Here is a 20,212-nt window from a genome sequence, read left to right on the forward strand (position 1 = left end):
CTGTATCTCTGCCTTTCAAATAAATATATAAATCTTTTTTATAAAAAACCAAACTCTCATCTGTTCTTCATTTATGTCTGTTTCTCAGATATATATATATATATATATATATACACACACACACATTTATATACATGTATATGTTGTACACAGTATATACTGGGTACTTAATACATGGTAACTAAATTAATGTTTAATCAAATTTTTTACCAGAAATGTTTACAAAAGGTTATTAAAAACAGAATACAAATACCTTATGAAAGCCTGTTTTCTCTGAAAAACCATGATGTTAAGTTAATAACATAGTCAATGTGCTATTAGAATCATACAAGATCCCCCCTCAATATCAAAGAGATAACAGAAAATAGTTTAACTACTAGCAAAGTGCTTTCTAATGAGATTTTCTTTTGTTACTACCGTAACATTATGGAACACATAGAATTAACTTTCTACACTGGGGCTAGCATTGTGGCACAGTGGCTTAGGCCACCTCTTGCAATGCCGGCATCTCCTATGGGTTCAAGTGCAAGTCAAGGCTGCTCCATTTCCAATCCAGCTCCCTGCTGGTACACCTGGGAAAGCAGCTGAGGATGGTCCAAGTGCTTGGGCCCTTGCATCTGTGTGGGAGACCGGAAGAAGCCCCTGGTTCCTGGCCCAGCTGTGGCTGTTGCGGCCATTGGGGGAGTAGACCACAGAATGGAGGATCTCTCTCTGTCTCTCCTTTTCTCCCTCTGTGTAGCTCTTTCAAATAAATAAAATTAAATCTAAAAAAAAGTTTCCACATTTTTATAATGAAGAATTATTGTGTAATATTAATTATCAACACTTATTTCACAGAAATTCAATAGACAACAACAAGTAGTATTAGGTAAATAATTTCTTTGAAAAAAATCGATTAATTTATTTATAATTTCTTAAAAATATGAACTCTAAGTATATCTTTTTTTTGACAGGCAGAGTTAGACAGTGAGAGAGAGAGACAGAGAGAAAGGTCTTCCTTCCGTTGGTTCACCCCCCAAATGGCTGCTATGGCAGGCGCGCTGCGCTAATCCAAAGCCAGGAGCCAGGAACCAGGTGCTTCTTACTGGTCTCCAATGCGGATGCAGGGCCCAAGCACTTGGGCCATCCTCCACTGCCTTCCTGGGCCACAGCAGAGAGCTGGACTGGAAGAGGAGCAACTGGGACAGAACTCGGCGCCCCAACTAGGACTAGAATCTGGGGTGCCGGCGCCGCAGGCTGAAGATTAGCCAAGTGAGCTGTGGTGCCGGCCTAAGTATATCCCTCTGAACTACTAAAAAGTGTGACACAATGGAAATAGCAACTGAAATAAAGGTTGAGAGACCTGTTTAATTTTTAAATTTTGCCACCATCTTAACATGTGATATTTAACATATTTTGTAAAATTGTTATCCTTTACTTATCATAATTGATAAGTTACTGAGTTAGATATGGTACTCTCTAAATATGTTTCAGTTCTCAGTGAGTCAACTACCTTAAAAACACCCTAGAAATATCTGACCAAAATTAAATTTTGGTTAAACTGAATTTTTGATTAAACTGAATTTCAAAATACATTCTTGGGTTGTTCATATGTTAAATAATATCCTTTTTTCAGAGACAGAGGTAACATGACATAAAGAATAGAACTGTTTATTTTATTTGACTTCAGATTGTTTGCCTGGCTGTAAAGTATAAGCATTCAGAAATGGCTGAATTCAGTAACCCACAGTGTTCTTGGCTACTCTATTGTAGTTTTAATTAAATATATAAATCTGTAATTATTTTAACCATCTCTCTGTATTAACACACACTCACAGTGGAAATAATTTGAAATTGCAAGCTTGGCTACTTCTTCACAGGCTCTATGCTTGCAACTCCAGAGGTCACCACCATGTGTCAGTAGTACCTTCTTCAGCCAAAGTTTTCTACTGGTTTTGTTTTCTAGTAGTGCATATTTAATTAAGATTTATTGTTACTGTACTCACATAAGACCACATAGAAACTACTATGAAAAAACCAGCTTATTCACTTTGTTCCCATCCTAGCTTCCAAAAGTTCCTACAAATAAGCTTTTATGTAGCCGATGGTTACCAAAACAGTGCCATTTTTTTCGTGTGACTTCTAATGAATCCTTTATCTGCTCTCCAAAATAATTCTGTTTTTGAGATTATTTTTGATCATTTATGCCCTTTTCCCTACTCTTTTTGCTTAATTAAAATAATGATTTACATGACCTGGCATTAATTTTTCACCTAGTTGATTGTCATAAGAGCTCTTTACTGGAGATTGTAAATGCATTTCATCTTATAAAAGCTAGTAACGACCTGTTGTAGTGTTCCACTGGATTACAGAGTCAGGAAGGATTAGTGGTGTCTGTCCAGGGTGCTGGAAGTTGTGACACATATATTTACCAGCCCTATTCTTCACTGATGATAATATCTGCAAGTCATAAGCATTTAAGAAAATGAAAAAATAAATAAAGTTTAGGAGTATCAGGCACCTAAACTCTCAGTCTGCACCTTTAAACATGATTATAAAATGGCCTTCTAACAGGATTTTACATAGTCTAAGAAAAATAGGTGGTTGGGTTGGGTGCTGTTGCACAGCAGGTTAGGCCAGCATTCCACGTCAGAGGGCTGGTTCAAGTCCCTGCTACTCTGTGTCTGATCCAGCCTTCTGCTATGCACATTGAGGCTTCAGATAATGGCTCAGATACTTGCGTCCCAGCCACCCAGGTGGGAGACCCAAATGGAGTTTCTGGCTCCTGGCTTAACCCTGCTCCAGTCCTGGCTGTTGTGGCCATTTGGCGAGTGAAACAGTGTATAGAAGATCTGTCACTCAGTCTTCCAAATAACTACATTCATCTTTAAGAAATAATCTAAAATACCCAGGTGGCTAAAAGATGTATTAAAACTAATACTCTTGGCTTGGGGTTTTCACCTTGCAGAATACCAGGACTGCAGATAAACAGCTGAACAGAAAGGTATAGTTGCAATGGTTTGTCATCTGGAAGTCAAACACAGCCAACAAAACCGGGATAATGAATGTCTAGGCAATGATACTTGATACAACACAATGACGCAAAGACAGATTTTTGAAAGTAGCTTGGACACTCTAGTGAACTGTAAAACATGGATATTCAGATTCACAGGAACAGCCTCTAAGGGCGAAATCTGAAAAACATAGAATAATTTGCTTTTACCTCATTGGAAACACCAGAAGACTGATCTTGAACATAGTCCAGAGCCTTTTTAGGAGGCTGCACCACATAAGCAGAAGTGTAGAGATGGAATGGAGGAGAATCAATGCAGCAAGGAATGGACATGTGGAAAAGGTGACAACAGTTAGAAATCAAGTGCCGACAGCATCGGGTACACATAAAGAGTGACATGAATGGAGCACGACGGGGCAGCCTGGGGAAAGAGTGCACTGCTTGTAAATATTCTCACACACTGGGCACCACGGCTGGTGTGCAATTAGTATATTTGTGAATTCACTTCGTCACACCCAAATTAGCACTTCCAGTCTCTGGCCACAGAGCAATGCAAGGTCTATTAAAGAAACATTAAAGCAGTAAGTGGCTGGCATGCTGGTGAGCTTCTACGTGGGGCTGAAGGTGGTTATAGGAAATGCTGATAATTTAAGCTCAGCACAGAAATTGCAAGGGTCCTTATAAACTTTCTGACGAGCAACACAGAAAAGAAAGCTTGAGAATGGTTTTTCTTGGAAATAAAATATATTCATGTTAATATTAGGAAGCAAATTAGAAAAAAAGAGAGAAAATATTCCATTTGCTAGGAACTAGAAATTCTAGGAAAAATTCTTTGGTTTATATTTGTTTACAATCCCTTTTGATTCAGTGCTATAATTATAGTGATCTATCCAAATCTTCTATCTTTTTGAATGGACAAAAGGGACGACCAGAACCACTCATATACAACATATGATCAGGCAACAAGTACATCTGTACACAATACTGTGAAAGAAAGCTTGTATTCTCTGACTTCGTGCACAGTGTAGTTGGTGTATTATCTAAGAGTTTAAAATTCATAAGACACGTGTAACTGACACACATTAAATGTATGCTGTAGGCACGCACAGTTCCTAAATAAAGCTCAGCTTGATGAAGCAGTTGTCATTTAAAGCTCCAGTTGACTCTTTATCCCAAACAGACAGATGCCCGCAGGGCCAGCCACAGGGCCAGCTCGCCTGGTGGGGGTGTGGAGATGGCAGACGGGGCTGTGGCGTCCACTAGCAAACCTAGAAACGAAGGTTGCACGATTTATTCGTGGTAAATGAGGTATTTGACAGTGGAAATATTCTGGCAGAGAATTATCATGAGTGCTGCTCAGAATTTTATTTTATTTTATTTTTTAACAGGTCGAGGCTTAATTTCTGACTCTGCCATTGACCTATCTGGGCAGATTCCTTAAGGCTTCTAGTGTCCATTTTCTTCTATTGTTGAGCATGAGGAGACAATGAGTCTAGAACAATGAGTGCAGAAACAATGAGTACATCTAGGGGCTAGATGACTCCTTAGCGACTGGGAGCTAAGGCAATAGTAACTCTTGACTTAAGGTGCCTGTCTGTTCGAATTAGATCAAAATGGACTGTAAACAAATACAAATCTATAAGGTTGGAATCATTGTCTGAATATTCTAGGAAAGAAACTACCTCCATATGTTAAGTTTGCAATCAATCAGATATTAACTAAGACGAACATGATTTGGAAAAACCAAATAGGAAGTGTCTGAGCAGGGTTAATCATCTGGTAGGAAGTGCGCACGGGCTAAGCCTCTCAGACACAAGCCAGCCTTTGTTCTCCACAAGGTACCTGTCTCGTCTAACGACGGTATGTTGAATCAATCAAACAACATTCTCCTAAGGTTCTTACATGAACAGTCTAGCCTCACTTACCGGGCGTCCAAACTCCAGCTCTGAAAAGAATTTATACCAGGGCTCATTTTCTAAATCTATGTCATCTGGAGTTATGCCATCAGTCTAGAGCAGATGTGAAGGAAAAGGGAAGGAAAAGGCACACTGAGCCACGTGAGGGAACCGCCGCGTGGTCTGACAAACACGCGCGCACTCACACGCCAACACGCACCCACTCGAGTCCGGCAAACCTCAGCGGGAGAGCGGACTCAGGACAGGGAGGAGCGCCACCTAGGCCCCTGGGGTCTGTCCTGTCCCCCTTCCTAAGGTTCAGCTTGGCACCTTAGCTATGGAAAGCCCTCTGGGGCCAAGAGACAGACCAGGAGAGCAACGCCAGAGAATTGGGATGGGCCCAGCTCTGGCACAACCTGGCTCTTCCCTGCGCAAGCGAGCAGTTTGCGGACCACCACCTGCGTGCCCATGGCGGGCTGGAGCAGGAGACGCTGGGGCAGATTCGCAGGGCAGGGGAGCTGAGCGATGGGTGCTGGGAGCTGCGGAGAGGGTCCCCCGGCACTGAGAATCTGGGGTCTGGGTGACAAAAGGCGCCCCCCGGCGGAGCTGGGGAGTAGCCAGCTTCCGCCCACGCCCTCTTGGCCTTAGGAGCACAGGGGCTACCCCTGAACTTCCCGACGGGAATGAGAACAAAGAAGGCAGGAGCTCACCCGGGTGGGAGAGAGCGCCGGGGCCCACGAGCTGGGCGTGGGGAGGCCACTGGTGGGCGGCGGGGAGGGGCTACGGGGCACCGCTCCGAGTGGTGAGCTAGAGCCAGGCTTCCGGCCAGGTTCCTCGGGAACAAGTGTCGGAGTTGTTGGGAGAGGGGGCTGGAAGAGAGAGGGGTGGGGGAGAAACTGATGCATTAGCGGCAGGTTTCTGACCGAGCCTCTGGCAGGTGAGGTGGGAGCAGCCGTGAGAAACCTCTGGACCCCACCGTCTGGACTCCTGCAGAGATCTGAGGCTCAGGGGCCTCCGGGAAGGTGAAGAAGGGTGACATCTTAGGAGGGGCCCCCAGGTTCATTTTCTGCCCACCTACTTGAGCTAGAGACAGAGATCTGGGTGGGCTGAGGGTTTTCCTAGTAATACTGTGGGTGGCAGGGGACAGGGGAGGAGTGTGGGATAAAATCCCACCATGGTTTCTGTGACATGGTAATTTAGAGAAAAAGCCAATCTTTATGATTGATTTACTCCCCTCCAGTGGTTTCTGAATGCTGCATTTGAGACGGAACAACTAGGAATGTTCAGAAAAACTTTGAGAAAATACATACAATTACTTCATCCTTTAATAAAACAGACACAGCAATATACTAAATATTTCTGAATAACACCTATCTGACTACATCGATTCAGGCTGTTGACTTTATGTAAAAACTGGATGCTAAAGGCACAGTAAGTGACTTGTTACTTCTTTGATAATTATCACACAACACTAATTCAATGTAGTACAACTGAACAGAACAGCATTCTAAATCAGAAAAAAAGTTCTAAGAAAAGTTATTTGGTTCCTTAGAAGCCACTCACCCTGGCCAAGAGAGGAGCTGAGACTCTGGACATTTTGTAGGAGGGCTATTAAGTGCACGCTGCCTCAAAGCAATCAATATTATTTCCCCACAAGTCTTGAAGGAACTCAAGTGCATCTACTGAGTAGAATCATCTCAGTTCTGAAGGGAATACTCTACAACCCTTGTCATCTTGGGAACTTGACACAGTTGATATGCCAACAGAGGGCACTATTTCAACATGGGCATGGTATAGGGTTTTACTGACTGGGTACATTTACAACAGTTTTGTTAGTGATGCACAGTCTACGTTTAATAATAAATTATACCAAACCTGTCTTAGTAATGTGGTTTTGTTTCTACATTTTTAAATAAAATATTATAATAGCAACTACAGTGATAGGAAAGTTTGAGGCATCATAACAAAATAGTGCAAGGGCCTAAGTTATCCAAAATGCATGGTGATTGTAATCATAAAGATTGTAGAAAACTTGGAAGGTGCTTACGATGAAATGCTAAGTGACAGAACCAGAATATAATCATGTACTTACACAGTAGTTACAGTGGTATTTCAAAGCTTCTATCTGGATGAACACAGTGAACAAATGTATATATACACAAAAGACTAGAAAGGTATTCTGGTGCTGTGACTCCTTTTCCTCTTTAAGTGTTATTTTGCTTTATTGTTATAATGTTATTTTTTGCAATAAGCAAAATTCAGAGAAAACATCCTTCAATTAGGTATGGGAAAATGTTGCAGAGATCTTGACCTAGTTAGTTTACATTTCAGAGCAGCAGTGAAATTGGTAGAGAGAAAATATGCTAAGTAACTAATTTGCCATTTTCTAATTTAAAAATTTCATTCAATAGTGGAAAAATTTGATTCAATAGTGGAAAAATATTGAGTTTCTGGTAGTACAAAAATACTATTTTTTATCTAATTGTTATTTAGCTCATTATGGATGTAGCATAATATTTCATGAATGGTTTTGTTGGAGCTTGTTTTTAGGGCAACTGACATTACAGAGAACGTTTTAGTATTTTTTCTCATGTTTATAGAGGACATTGTCTCTTCCACCAGAAACTAACCTGTGGCTTTTTCAAACTTCATAGTGTCTAATGGTATACACTTAATGATAGTATTAAGTCTTGATTTGTAAACTCTGCTTTCAAGTGCAGCATTTTGTTTTCCTAAGGGGAGATAGAAACTGCTAGATAGAAACTGCTCAAAAACCATGAACAGCAGAGGACAGTAAATTTACCAAATTAGTATCTGTATTAGTATTATAACTTTGATTTCTACCTTAAGAAAATATAAAACAAATGGATACTAAGTTCTGATTTATAGAAATATATTTTTGTGACACAGCACAGACAAAAGAGAAAATTGTCTGTCACCCTGCATCATACATTAGGTTAGCAATTTTCCATTAATTATGAATTTGTTGATTAAAAATTCAATTTACAGTTAAAACCAGCAACTACTAGAACCCATGTCAATAGAAATTAGCAGAGAAAACGCCCCAAATAATGATAACTGCTCACTATCTCTAACTTCGGGTTGTGATGAAAGGTACACGCTTGAATTGTTAAAGAAAGTATAAGTGACAGAACTAGAATTCTCTCTTTGCTGTGGTTGACTCCCTTTAGTCAGGCAACAATTAAATGCATTATATAGCAATCTGGAGCCACTGCTAAGGTACACAGAAGCCTCAGAATAGTCAGTGATGGTCAGCCAACAGATAGACCAGCGCACTGATAATCTCACCAACTCAACAATCGCCACGTGTAACACGGAAATTCTTAGAGTTCAGCACGAATACAAACACTTAGAACTCATTTAGGAAACATGATTACGCTTTTCTTAAATTGCTCAAAAAAGACAAAAGAGCAGAGATACTGATACACATCTCTGATCATGGTTTCTTGGTTTGTTTCTTTTCATTTTAAAAACTCTGCAAACTTCTACTTAAAACTGATGTAGAAGATCAGTGCAAGAGGGAGTGCTTAAGAAAAATAGCTAAATTATACATGATCTTTATTTAAAAACTACCGGGGTGAACAATTTTTAAAGTATATTTTTCATAGTTTAAAACTATTTAGTTGCTTTTTTGGTTATAGAAGTCTCACTGTTCTCAGTATTCTCACTGATGCATATGTTTTCTATTTGTTGTTCCAAACAAAAGAAGTGTCAGTGTATTTTGTTCCTGAAAGTGTATGCTCATTAGATTTTAAGCTTCCATGCTTTATATGTATTGTGGTTTCACAATCAATGCTATATACATTGCTAGTTGGGGTAATTCTTTATGGTTCAGGTCATTAGATGAAACTCCCCCAAATTTTATAGCTTTACCTTTCAGTAACAATCGTTATTGACTAAGAAGCTTATGTTCATTGATTGTTAGATTGCATTTCAATTCTGTGTGGTAATCAATGCTATCTTCTTCTGTTTTTATTATTATGTGTGTGTTTGGTTAAAGAATGGTGAAATATTCATATTATTTATTTTATCAAGCACAGAAAAGAACTCAACAAATGCCCTGTTCATCTTTTTCCGAATTTTAACATGGCTCACCTACAAAGCCTATCCAATCTAGAGGAGATGTAAAGTTTTTATATCTACAGAGTTTGTACGGTTATCTCTTAGAATAAATTAATCGTGGAAATATGGTTCTGATTTATGGCTCAAGTCAGCTAAAGATAAGATCCTGGTGACTGCAAAGTGCTTTTCTAGATCCAACACTAGGCTCGTTTAGTCAACATTTCTAAATTTATAGTCAAATGAATATTTATGAGCTTCAAACAAGTGCATTGACTTTTGCTCTCCCATGAAAGAACATGAATGCACTTGCCATTGATTCCTAAGGAGAAAAGAGAATCTTTTTGTGAGACTCTGGGGATCATGTTTTGTTCAAATAATACTGCCCCCTCTGCCTCTTTTGCACCCCAGGGAATGAGGGAATCGGGGAACCTGTGAGCCGTGGAATGTCTCATGCATGCTTCCACAGAGCATGGGCTTTTGTCACTAGAAACATACAGACATCATAGATAAGCAATAGAACAAGGACTCAGTCTCTCTCCAACCTCACCCACTACTGCAAGGATAGACTCTGTACTCATGTATTCACCTAGGCATCTAGGGATCATTCACTGTACACCTGCCATATGCCAGGCTTTGTGCTAGTTCTGGGGATACAACTGCTGTACCAGACATGACCCCTGCCTTCAAGGAGCTTAAAATCCAGTCAAGGATATAAACAAGTGAATAGGTCATTACAATTCAGTGTAGTAAGAGCTTGAGCCAGAAATAGGGTATGCCTTGAGTACATAATGGGGGGAGCTTTAAACCCAAGGCTGAGCAGTGAGGAACAGGTTCCTGGGTGGGGTAGGACTCTCCTGAGAGCCGAGGAATGAAATGGGATTTCTTTCATGTGAAGGGAGAGGCCGTAGGAAGAGCTTCCCAGGCAGAGAGAACAGCCTGTGCAAAGCCCCAGGCCCAGCAAAGAAGGAACTGGAAGTTCTCTGTGTGGCTACAGCCAAGTGATGCAGGGAGGGCAGGAAAGGAGATGAGGCTGGAGCGGTCAGCTGGGCCAAAGCACAAGGTGTATGTTTTTTTTTTTTCTTTTGATAGAAAATTATGTTAAGTGATTTGTATTTCATTCCAAGGACAGTGGAGATCCAGGTGAAAGTTTTGAGCTGGATGCTTCCTGAAGATTTTCTGAAGATGACCCCAGCTGTGGTAGGGAAAGCAGATCGGCGAATTTGGGAAGTGAATCAGGGGCTGTCACTGTCAACCAGGCACAGGACAAATGTGAGCCAGAAGAGAGAGGTGGCTGTGGCACGTCTCCCAGTGTGTGGGGTTTGAAGCTCACAGGAGGAGATGCGAATCCAAGATGATACTCGGGAAAACTGCGCAGATGGAGGAGTCAGCTAGGAATTCAAAAGAGCAACAGAGACTTCCCTAGCTGTTGGGTATATTTTGCAAAAATTCCAAATGAAAAGAGCACAGGAATGCTCCCAAACCATCTTGCAGTAAAAAGACATGTGGGCGCAGTCATTGTGCCTTGAAACCCTAGTGCCGAGTCTTTGCTCTTATGTCACTTTTGTTGGCCAACCTGCTCCTTGTGCTCTGTAGCCTGTGTGTATAGGAAGTTTTCCTGTGGTTGCAGAAACCTAGCCACACCCAAATCTCTAGCAAAACCCATGACTCCAGCTGTTTCTCCCTCCTTAGAACTAGTTAAATATACTGGTTTTGGGTTGGATCTATGCAAGCCCTAGGTTTCAGGTTAAATAAATCAAGTACACTGATTTATTATAAATTAACCAACAAATAAATTAATTTACACTGCAACTATAGTCAAAGTAGTTGATAATATACTAATAGCTAATTTCGCCACTAGCTGCATATATTTCCCACTTAGCTAATCTGGGTGCAGTTGTACCATTGTGATCATGCTACATAAGGCTACGTCTGGGCTCAACTCCTAGGTCCAATTCCCAGCAGCTATGGAACCAAGGTAGTTAAAATCTGCTTTAGTCTCTTCATCTGTAAAGTGCTTATACTTCACAGGGCTGCTGGAAACATTACACGAGATAAAGCATAAATGATCAACTATAAGAATGGCACACAGTAAGTGCTCAATAAGGATATACACTATTATTACAGCTGTTATTATTGTTGTTTTAAAACTAGGAGCCTTCAAAGCTTTATCCCAAAGACATAAGGAACGTAGGAATTTCAGTCATAAGAAGAGGGCCTTCAAAGCTTTATCCCAAAGACATAAGGAACGTAGGAATTTCAGTCATAAGAAGAGGGCCCATGAATGGACTCTGGAGGGGACAAAGGGAGGGTTCTGTCGGTGTGCCTCTGTTTTAATCATGTAAGGGGTGGTTCACGTTGCACACATCAGATCTAGTCTTGCATATACATTAGCTGATAGACTTGAAGTTCCTCGAGATAGAGACGGTTCTATTCACGATGGTGTCCCTAGCACCTAATACAAAGTCTTGTGTACACTTGATTTTGCTAATGAGTAAATAATAAATATATACTGATGGGAAAGCTTCTGTAATCAATCCTGTTTCCTGACACCACAGTTACAAATGTGCATCAATGTAATTAAGGTGTTCCTTATCTTAAGATTCTTGTAAATTATTAGAACGATTATTAAAGGTTTGCTATTTACATTTGAGTCTGAGGCTTATTATTTTGCTATTGCAGCTTTATGCAGCAGTGGCATTGTGGTTCACTCACTTCTCATCTTGGAAATATTCAAGGACCATGCTCTTCAATCATACAGCCTAGTAAATGGGTTATATGTGTCTGCAAACCAGTGATGTTCCTTTGATTTTTCATTCAGTTTTTCTGTTGAAATCCTTTGAAATGAGTCACTTGAAGCAAAGCAGAGAAGGCTCAGATAAATATATTTGAATTATGTGATTATATGGTTTTTGAATATGCTTCTCACACACAATCACAAATATAGGGTTTCAAAAACCAAATCAAGGACACACACACAAGGTGTGATGGGATAATGGTTTCCTATTGAACTTCAGGCATTATGTAAAACAGGAGAGGAATTCAAAAAGTTTGTGGAAGATTGAATTAAAAGATAAGTTTACTTTGGTGCAAAAATTTTGAAATCCATGCATAGCTTTTTTCATAATATGCATTTTCCATGAACTTTTTGAAGATCCTCCATAGTGTTATCTCTTGGAGACTTTTGAAGGTGCTAACACAGAAAATTCTTTTTCCTGTTTACCAACACCTAAAATTCTCATAAGACAAGGAGGAAAGTAAGTTGCAATTGATATGTTTTCCTAGCTGTAGGTGTAGGGATGCAGAGGAGTGTAGAGTGTTGAAGAGATTCTGAGGGTACTGCACTTGAGGGGAAGGAAAGGTCAGGAAAAGGAGGGCTAAGGAAAAAACTGCTGGTTAACTTGCACTTTGAGGAGGCAACCAGTCTTTCTGAAATTTTTATGTATCTTTTTGTTTGCATATAATTAAAGCAAATGGAAAAATACTGCAAAGTGAACTATTATCTTGATCCATTAGAGTGACAATCAGGAAGCTTGAGGCTTGGTAACCTGAGAGGATTTAATGAGAGTCAATTAAAACAACTTTAATTAAAAGGGCATTTGGAAAAATTTCCCATTATGTGAATGAAATATTAAGAAACCAATATGAAAGTCTAAGAATGGAGCTGTCTGAGTCCATGTGTATTGGAAGGGTGATGAGTAATTTTCTATATTGGCAATCTAGAATAGCAATTAAGTTGCATTTATGAATTTAAAAAAAAATTAAACTCAGGTTCTTATTAGGCACAGTTACAGTTACATGTAATAAATCATATATATATAATATATATTTGGTTAGCAGGGACAATATATTAAAGTGCATCTTTCAATTCTGAGATAGGATGTACAACTCACAGTACAAAATTAACATGATTTTAAAATAATACTAAATCAATAAATTACCTTTGTAACAAAACATTGCTAAATGATATGAAATTCAGGTTTGTTTGGGAACCCTGGAAGCCTACTGAGTTGGCATTCTGTTTAATGACAAGTGCTTACTGGTCTTTCATGTTGCAGAATTGATGACTTCCCAGGTTCATATTCAAAAATACTCCTTGGCTCAGACCGAAATTTTCTTGTGTCCACTTTTCTGTCTGGAGGATCCCAGTCATGCCTAGAAATAAGCAACAAATCACACATTAAAATATTCTGTACACTTATAACAGTTGTGTAAAACCACGCACTATCTGTTTGCAAAGTTAATTTTAGTGTAGAGCTTTTACAAAATCTCTTGGGATAAAATGTTACTCTATGGAGATCATCACATTTATGTTTTTGATTTACATAAATGATCCAAAGAGAACCATTTCTTTTATTTCCTATATCTTCCTCTGTTTTTTTTTTTTTTTTTTTTTTTTTTTTTTTTTTTTTTTAATAATACTATCTTTCCTTTTGGCTCAAAAACCCACAGAAGAGGTTTGTAGCTGTGCAGTGACCTGTTAGTAAAACTTCTAGGTCACTAATGGCAGCTGTGTATGTTTGTGTCTAAAGTAAGTGGCAGGTTGCTCCAGGAAGCTCTGTGAGCTTAACCCCCACTCTGTGACCTGATACCCTTGATCCAAAGTGACAAGGAGTAAAGCACACAGCATGTTTGATCTTATTGGTAGCAAGTGGCATCACTTAGTCTGACATGCATAGGAGCAAGCTGTGTGACTGCCTGTGAGAGCACCTTCTGGTGTTACCTTGGGCAAACCAGTCAGTTATCTGTCTCACTGGAATCAGCTCTGGTATCATTTAAAATGCTCTCAAAGAAGTACTTAGACTGCAAAGCTCTCGAGAAGGACTTCACAAAGTTAGGCGCCTCCAGACGGCTTGGGCTAGAGATGAAAGCTTCCATTGGCTCCAGGATTTTTGAGGAAGGAAAAGTTTCTGACTATAGATTGGGTGATTCTGACTCCATGGAATGGGGTGAAATTCTGATTCTGTGGTATGCTGGAAACAGAAGGGTCCCAAGAGGCAGACGTAGGGACAAGTCCCAGCTTTCTACTGAGGACAGACATTGATGTACCCTTAACATTTCTCTACCTTAGTTTTCCCATCTGTGTAAAACACAGGAAAATTGTGTCCTTTTCCTTGCAGAGATATTTTGGCAAGATACATGAAAGCCATTAGGAATGTTTAGGCAATTAATATATTTCTTTGGGAAGATTAATTCTTGTTGAACAACCAGGACAAATAAAACATTTAAGTCGGAGTTCACCTTGGTTCTATTTTTATGGCCAAGATAGCATTTTGTGTATAGACGATTATTTCCTGATTTTAAGACATCACGCATTCTAAACACAGATTCATCATGAGGAGATTGATAAGAAAACAAGAAGCCCTTCACACACAATCTGTGTCTATTTCCAGGGTATGTTGTACTCTGCATGATCATCATTTACTGTTAATGAGGTGTTGAATATATTTTTTCTGGGATGGGCATAAGGCATGATACAAGATAACCAGTATGAATAAGGAATAATTTTTATGTCCTCTACCTATGACTTGCCAGTATAGGATAGGCTTTGGCTCTCATCAGAGCTGAGTGTGAATCCTAGCTTGGACATATTAGCTACATGAACTGATAAAGTCACTTCAATTTTCTAAAGCACAATTTCCTTCTCTTTAAAATAGAACACATCTCATTGGTTTGTTCTCAGAATCAAATGATCTAACATGCAAAGTGCTTGGATCCCAGTGACCTCTTAATAAAGGTTACTTGTAAGTAGTAGTGTTAATCATAACCCTAAGAAAAATGACCTAATACAAGTGTATTTATACATTTTTATTTTAGTGGCAAACATTTCTCTAAAAATAATTTCAGGGAAGAAATGAAAATTAGTGTCAGCTTGAAAGGTAGTGGAAGTGAGACACAAATAGACATTTTAACTAATGCTTTGTTTATTATTTATGTATAATATTCTCTGCTTTCAGAAAGATATTTTATTAATAGGCCTAACATTTCAAATCTAAGGAAACTGAAGACTATTCATGGTCTCTAACCTCCTATACCAAAGGAAGAACCTGTCTATTTCTATGAGGAAAAACAGAATTAGAAAAGATCAGTTTATTTTGGTACAAACATTTTTTGCAATCCATGCATACTTTCTTCTTACAGACATTTTCCATGAGCTCTTTGAAGACTCCCTGTATGCATGAATCAATAAGATTTTATATATCTGTGTACCCTAGATATATCCTCTCACCAAAGTAGGCCCTGATCTGTCCACTGCCTGTTGTGGGGCCTTATTTTTATCCTTAGCTGCCCACAGGCCACAGTTTTGGGATGATGTCTTACTTCTCTGTGGGAGGTCGATCTCTTGGTCGCAGAGGTGGGACTGGAGGTGGTGGAGGCACTGGGGAAGATGTGTCCTTGAAGACATCTGTGCCATTGTCCGAGTGGCTTTTGGACAGAGGTCTGTAGGTCTGGGTCTTCACGGCAGGGTGTGACTGCGCACTGTAGGGTGGGTTGTACAGGCCTAGCATAACCAAAACAAAAACAGACAACAGAAAAGAGGTGTGAACAACATTTGAAGAATGAGTTAAATTATTTTTACTTCTCAAAATAGCCAGTGATTTTGCCAAAATTATTATCTAGAGGTATATTCATAATGCAGACATTGAACAGTAATTTATTAATATTATTAATTTACTAACCACCATTAGTTAATTAATTCTGTATACAAGTACTAAGTACAGTAAATCTGCATCAATATATTTTTTGGAGTTAGTAATGATTCAGACTAGTACTAGGAATATACTTATAGGTACTCAGCAAATCTTCTTGATCATGTAAACTAATAACAGGGTCAATGTTTTGTAGTAAGATTAAAAACACTTAGAACTGTTTCCAAATATCTTTTAGTACTTAAAAAGTTCTGATGGGACTGACACCGTGGCTCACTTGGCTAATCCTCTGCCTGTGGCACCGGCATCCCATATGGGCACCAGGTTCTAGTTCCAGCTGCTCCTCTTCCAGTCCAGCTCTCTGCTGTAGCCCTGGAAGGCAGTGGAGGATGGCCCAAGTGCTTGGGTGCCTGCAACCGCATGGGAGACCAGGAGGAAGCACCTGGATCCTGGCTTCGGATTGGCGCAGCGTGCCAGCTGTAGCTACCATTTGGGGGGGGGTGAAGCAACGGAAGGAAGACCTTTCTCTCTGTCTCTCTCTCTCTCACTGTCTAACTCTATCTGTCAAATAAATAATAAAAAAAGTTCTGATTTACAATGATAATCGACACATTATTGTAATCAAACAAGATACTGAAATAGCTGTATGTTTAAGGTGCTGTAGAAGGCATAAGGAAACAAATCTCCAATAAGCTTATAGTGCATCTGCAAAAATGAGACACAAATAGAACTATGATTGGAAGTTATTAGTAATATTTAATAAAGAGCAAATGGGGAAATATATCTTAAGAATGTACAAGATTGTGGAATGTAGTATATTGGTCAGAGCAGATATTGTGGCACCCAAGGGACTAGAGTTGGTACTGAGGATTAGTTTGGGTGGGTAGGGGAAGAGGAAGGCAGGGAAAGAATAGAAAAAAAAGGCAGACATAAAGCAGTGGGATGTTGGGTTAGTAGAAAAGAAGAGACTAGTTACAGATCCTTTGACTAATTAAATGATAAAATGTGTAGGGCTCTACAAAGGTAATATGTGACTGATGCTAATTTTACTAGCACTCATGTGATAGAAACTTCAATATTAAAACAATTATAAAAATTCAGAATTGGGGTGAGTGGGCATAGCAGTTAAGACTCCACTCGGGATACCCTCATCAATTATTGTGGAGTGCCTGCGCTCGAGTGCTGGCTCCACTTCTAATTCCAGCTTCCTGCCGATGTGCACCCTGGGAGGCTGCGGTGATGGCTCAAGTGGTTGGGTCCCTGCCACCCATGTGGGAGACCCAGATTGTATTTCTGGCTCCTGGCTTTGACCTGGCCCAGCCCTGGCTGTTGCAAGTGGATGGGAGACCTTATGTCTGTCTTATCTCTCTTTCTTTCAAATAAAATAAATAAAAATTTTAAGAAAAATCATAATTTCCCTTAACTTCAAAGTATATTTGCACTTGTCTTCATCATTTCAAGGCAAATTAAAAGAGAAAATCTGCACCTATGGTTTTACCTTGATTTCTATTTTTTTTTTTTTTTTTGACAGGCAGAGTGGACAGTGAGAGAGAGAGACAGAGAGAAAGGTCTTCCTTTGCTGTTGGTTCTCCCTCCAATGGCTGCCGTAGCCGGTGCGCTGCAGCCAGCGCACCGCGCTGATCCGATGGCAGGAGCCAGGTACTTATCCTGGTCTCCCATGGGGTGCAGGGCCCAAGGACTTGGGCCATCCTCCACTGCACTCCCTGGCCACAGCAGAGAGCTGGCCTGGAAGAGGAGCAACCGGGACAGAATCCGGCACCCTGACTGGGACTAGAACCCGGTGTGCTGGTGCTGCAAGGCGGAGGATTAGCCTAGTGAGGCACGGCCCCAGCCCTTACCTTGATTTCACAGTCAGACTTCAACTTTCAAGATAAATAAAGGAGGTAAGTTTGCTATATGAATGACCAGGAATAAAACTTGAGGGAAATGTCTTAATAGATCTCCTGATGTCATTTGGGGGAGCCAGGACCAGAAACCAGAGCTCTCACAGCTTGAAAGCTTGTTTCATTCAGTTTTGTTCTTTCTGTCTTTGAAGACTGGTAACAAAATGACTAACAGTTGGGGGACATGAGCACTGGTCTTCAGGCATGAAGGAAGGGAGAGCCTCACTCGATTTCATAGGCAGGCTAGCAAGGAGATCTCTAAGTGGCAGCACAGAAGCTGAAGAGGTGGGTCTGAGTCTAGGAGCTTGCTTTAAAGTAAAGAAAAAAAATCGTGCACCAGCCCTGAGCGGGAGGCGGGGCAGTGAGAGAAGGCCATGCTGGAACTCCCTGAGGCCAGGTAAAGGGGAAAGTGATGAGAGGAAATTGTTCTTAGGAACCCCCTCTCGTCAGCTTGCAGACCTGCTCACAAGACACCAGTGTGCTCAAGGAAAGTGGAAATGCCTGGTATTGAAGTGATTTCTTGGTGACCACTGGAAACTCTGAGTAAGAAAAGCAGCCCAGCCAAATAGGATTTTTAAAATCTTTCAATGAATGGTTGCTTTTTGGAGCAAAACCATGGACAAGGTCACAAAACACTTTGCTTGACTTGTTTTTTGTGAAGGTATCTGAAAGATCTTATGCAAGCAATTGTAATCACTCTCTGTGCTGATAAAAGAAGATCTTTATCTTATTTTGTACCCCAGGTTACAGTATGTTCTTTCATGATGTCCTTCACACTTCGGTTAAACATTCCTGAAGCTGAGAATAAGCTAACAGTGGGAATGAATGAGACAGAACAGTGTTAGTCCTCATTTCCATGAGAAAAGATTAATCCTTTTGTTATGCATGCTCTGAGAGAAGAAGAAAAAGCATCCTACTAATTATATAAACTGCTCAAATACAGTGGTTAAAAAAAGGGGGGGGGGGCAATGTTCTTCCAAACACTGCTGGGAATAAAAAATATTCATCGCAAGCAAGGAAACCCATCCTACCTGCATTATACGTATAAGGAGTATTATACATGTCTGTGTCATCATCTAGAAAATGAAACATAAATATTATGGTAATATCGATTTGGTCACCACATCATAACAAGACAGCAGAACCTCAGAGAAACAACAGAAATCTGTTAGAAAAGCAATGCAGTTTCCTAGTTCAGGATATCAACTTTTATTTCCAAATACTGTTTATGGCCAGGTCTCCACAGAACGATCTTTCTGTAACACGAAGTTACTTCAAAAAGTTAACATCAAAATGGAATTGAAAGATGTTTATTTTGCTGCAAAATTTTTTGATATCCAATGAGTTTTTTCCTATTATGCATTTTCCATGAACTTTTTGAAGACTCCTGGACTTGGGTCTTGCTGCCCTCAGTATAGCATGCAAAGGTGATCCCTGGTCTTCTTTTCCAGATCACAAGCTTCCTTTATTAAGTGCTTTAAATACCTCTCGCCAACTGCTCTGAGCAGGCTGTCAGACCTACCAATAATCACTGTCTCGGGGCGGACAGGGAAACAATGAGTCTCTGCTCAATGTTTAAGCGGAGAACACACCAGTTTAGACTACGCATAGGGAAGGACGGAGGCATAAGATCAGAACACCTGGCTGCCCTCCAAGGGGCACCGCTTAAGAGGCTTCTTGGCAGCCTGGAGTGAGGCAGAGACACAGAGATCTGAATCTGAGGAGAATAGGGAGGGATGTTGTAAGGAGAGGGGCATGCATTTGCTGGGGTTCTTTGCTCTATGTGTGAACAAAACCTACACAAAAGAGGAATAGCTATTATCCGACCCACAAAGACCTGATCCAACACCGAATAGCATACATACCTGGCTTGTGCACCATGTGGATCTGCTTGAACATGGTCTTGTACCAGTCCTTTGGTCGGTCTACTGTCTATAAAAAAGGATGCCCCATAGTTACCAAACTGGTTTCAAGTCAACATTGCTCCTCAGTGTTTTTGTCTCTATATTTTATCTTTTTTAATAATGGATTTCCATTCTATGATAAGAATGTCCTGACTCTTGACTCTTACTTGATGGCAATCTCTGTAGCTAGTCGATTTCTATGTGCAAGTTAGTAAATGTCTTACTCCAAGTTTGTGTTTAGGTGGAATTTGGAACATTTAATGCTATTTTTTTTTTTTGACAGGCAGAGTTAGACAGTGAGTGAGAGAGAGAGAGAGACAGAGAGAAAGGTCTTCCTTCCATTGGCTCACCCCCCAAATGGCCGCTACTGCCAGCGTGCTGTGCCAATCCGAAGCCAGGAGCCAGGTACCTCCTCCTGGTCTCCCATGCCGGTGCAGGGCCCAAGCACTTGGGCCATCCTCCACTGCCTTCCCAGGCCACAGCAGAGAGCTGGACTGGAAGAGGAGCAACCGGAACAGAACCGGTGCCCCAACTGGGACTAGAACCCGGGATGCCAGCGCCGCAGGCTGAGGATTAGCCTAGTGAGCCACGGTGCCAGCCGATGCTATGGTTTTATTTTTTAAATCACAGCTGTACCCAGAACTAGAAGGTGTGTATTTGCACAAATGTATTGAATAAAATGCGTTGAGTAAAGGCTGTTGTTTTAATTTGCTTAATTCCTTTTGGTGAAAGTTATCATTATCCTTAAAAGCTTTTTATTGTGTGTCTGTCAACATTATTTTTAGAA

General features: G+C 40.4%; 1 protein-coding gene across 50 annotated transcripts in view; it reads right to left on the reverse strand.

Moving 5' to 3' along the window:
- The window catches only part of SORBS2 (sorbin and SH3 domain containing 2), a 381,834-nt gene that overhangs the window by 54,405 nt on the left and 307,217 nt on the right, over positions 1–20,212 (reverse strand). For 38 of the 50 annotated variants that reach the window (XM_089325806.1, XM_089325805.1, XM_089325801.1 and 35 more), the window contains 4 exons: positions 19,387–19,453; positions 18,553–18,597; positions 15,289–15,469; positions 13,008–13,122 (listed from right to left, as the gene is read on the reverse strand). In XM_089325806.1, the coding sequence (XP_089181932.1) occupies positions 13,008–13,122; positions 15,289–15,469; positions 18,553–18,597; positions 19,387–19,453 (408 nt within the window). Of the gene's footprint in view, positions 1–3,202; positions 3,260–4,917; positions 5,002–5,597; positions 5,757–13,007; positions 13,123–15,288; positions 15,470–18,552; positions 18,598–19,386; positions 19,454–20,212 lie in introns of all 50 variants that reach the window. The other 12 variants (XM_089325793.1, XM_070068420.2, XM_089325811.1 and 9 more) reach the window with 3 other exon arrangements.

The sequence above is a fragment of the Oryctolagus cuniculus genome, chromosome 2 (assembly GCF_051225735.1).
Source record: "Oryctolagus cuniculus isolate XC-2025 breed Fujian yellow rabbit chromosome 2, ASM5122573v1, whole genome shotgun sequence".
Taxonomy (NCBI): domain Eukaryota; kingdom Metazoa; phylum Chordata; class Mammalia; order Lagomorpha; family Leporidae; genus Oryctolagus; species Oryctolagus cuniculus.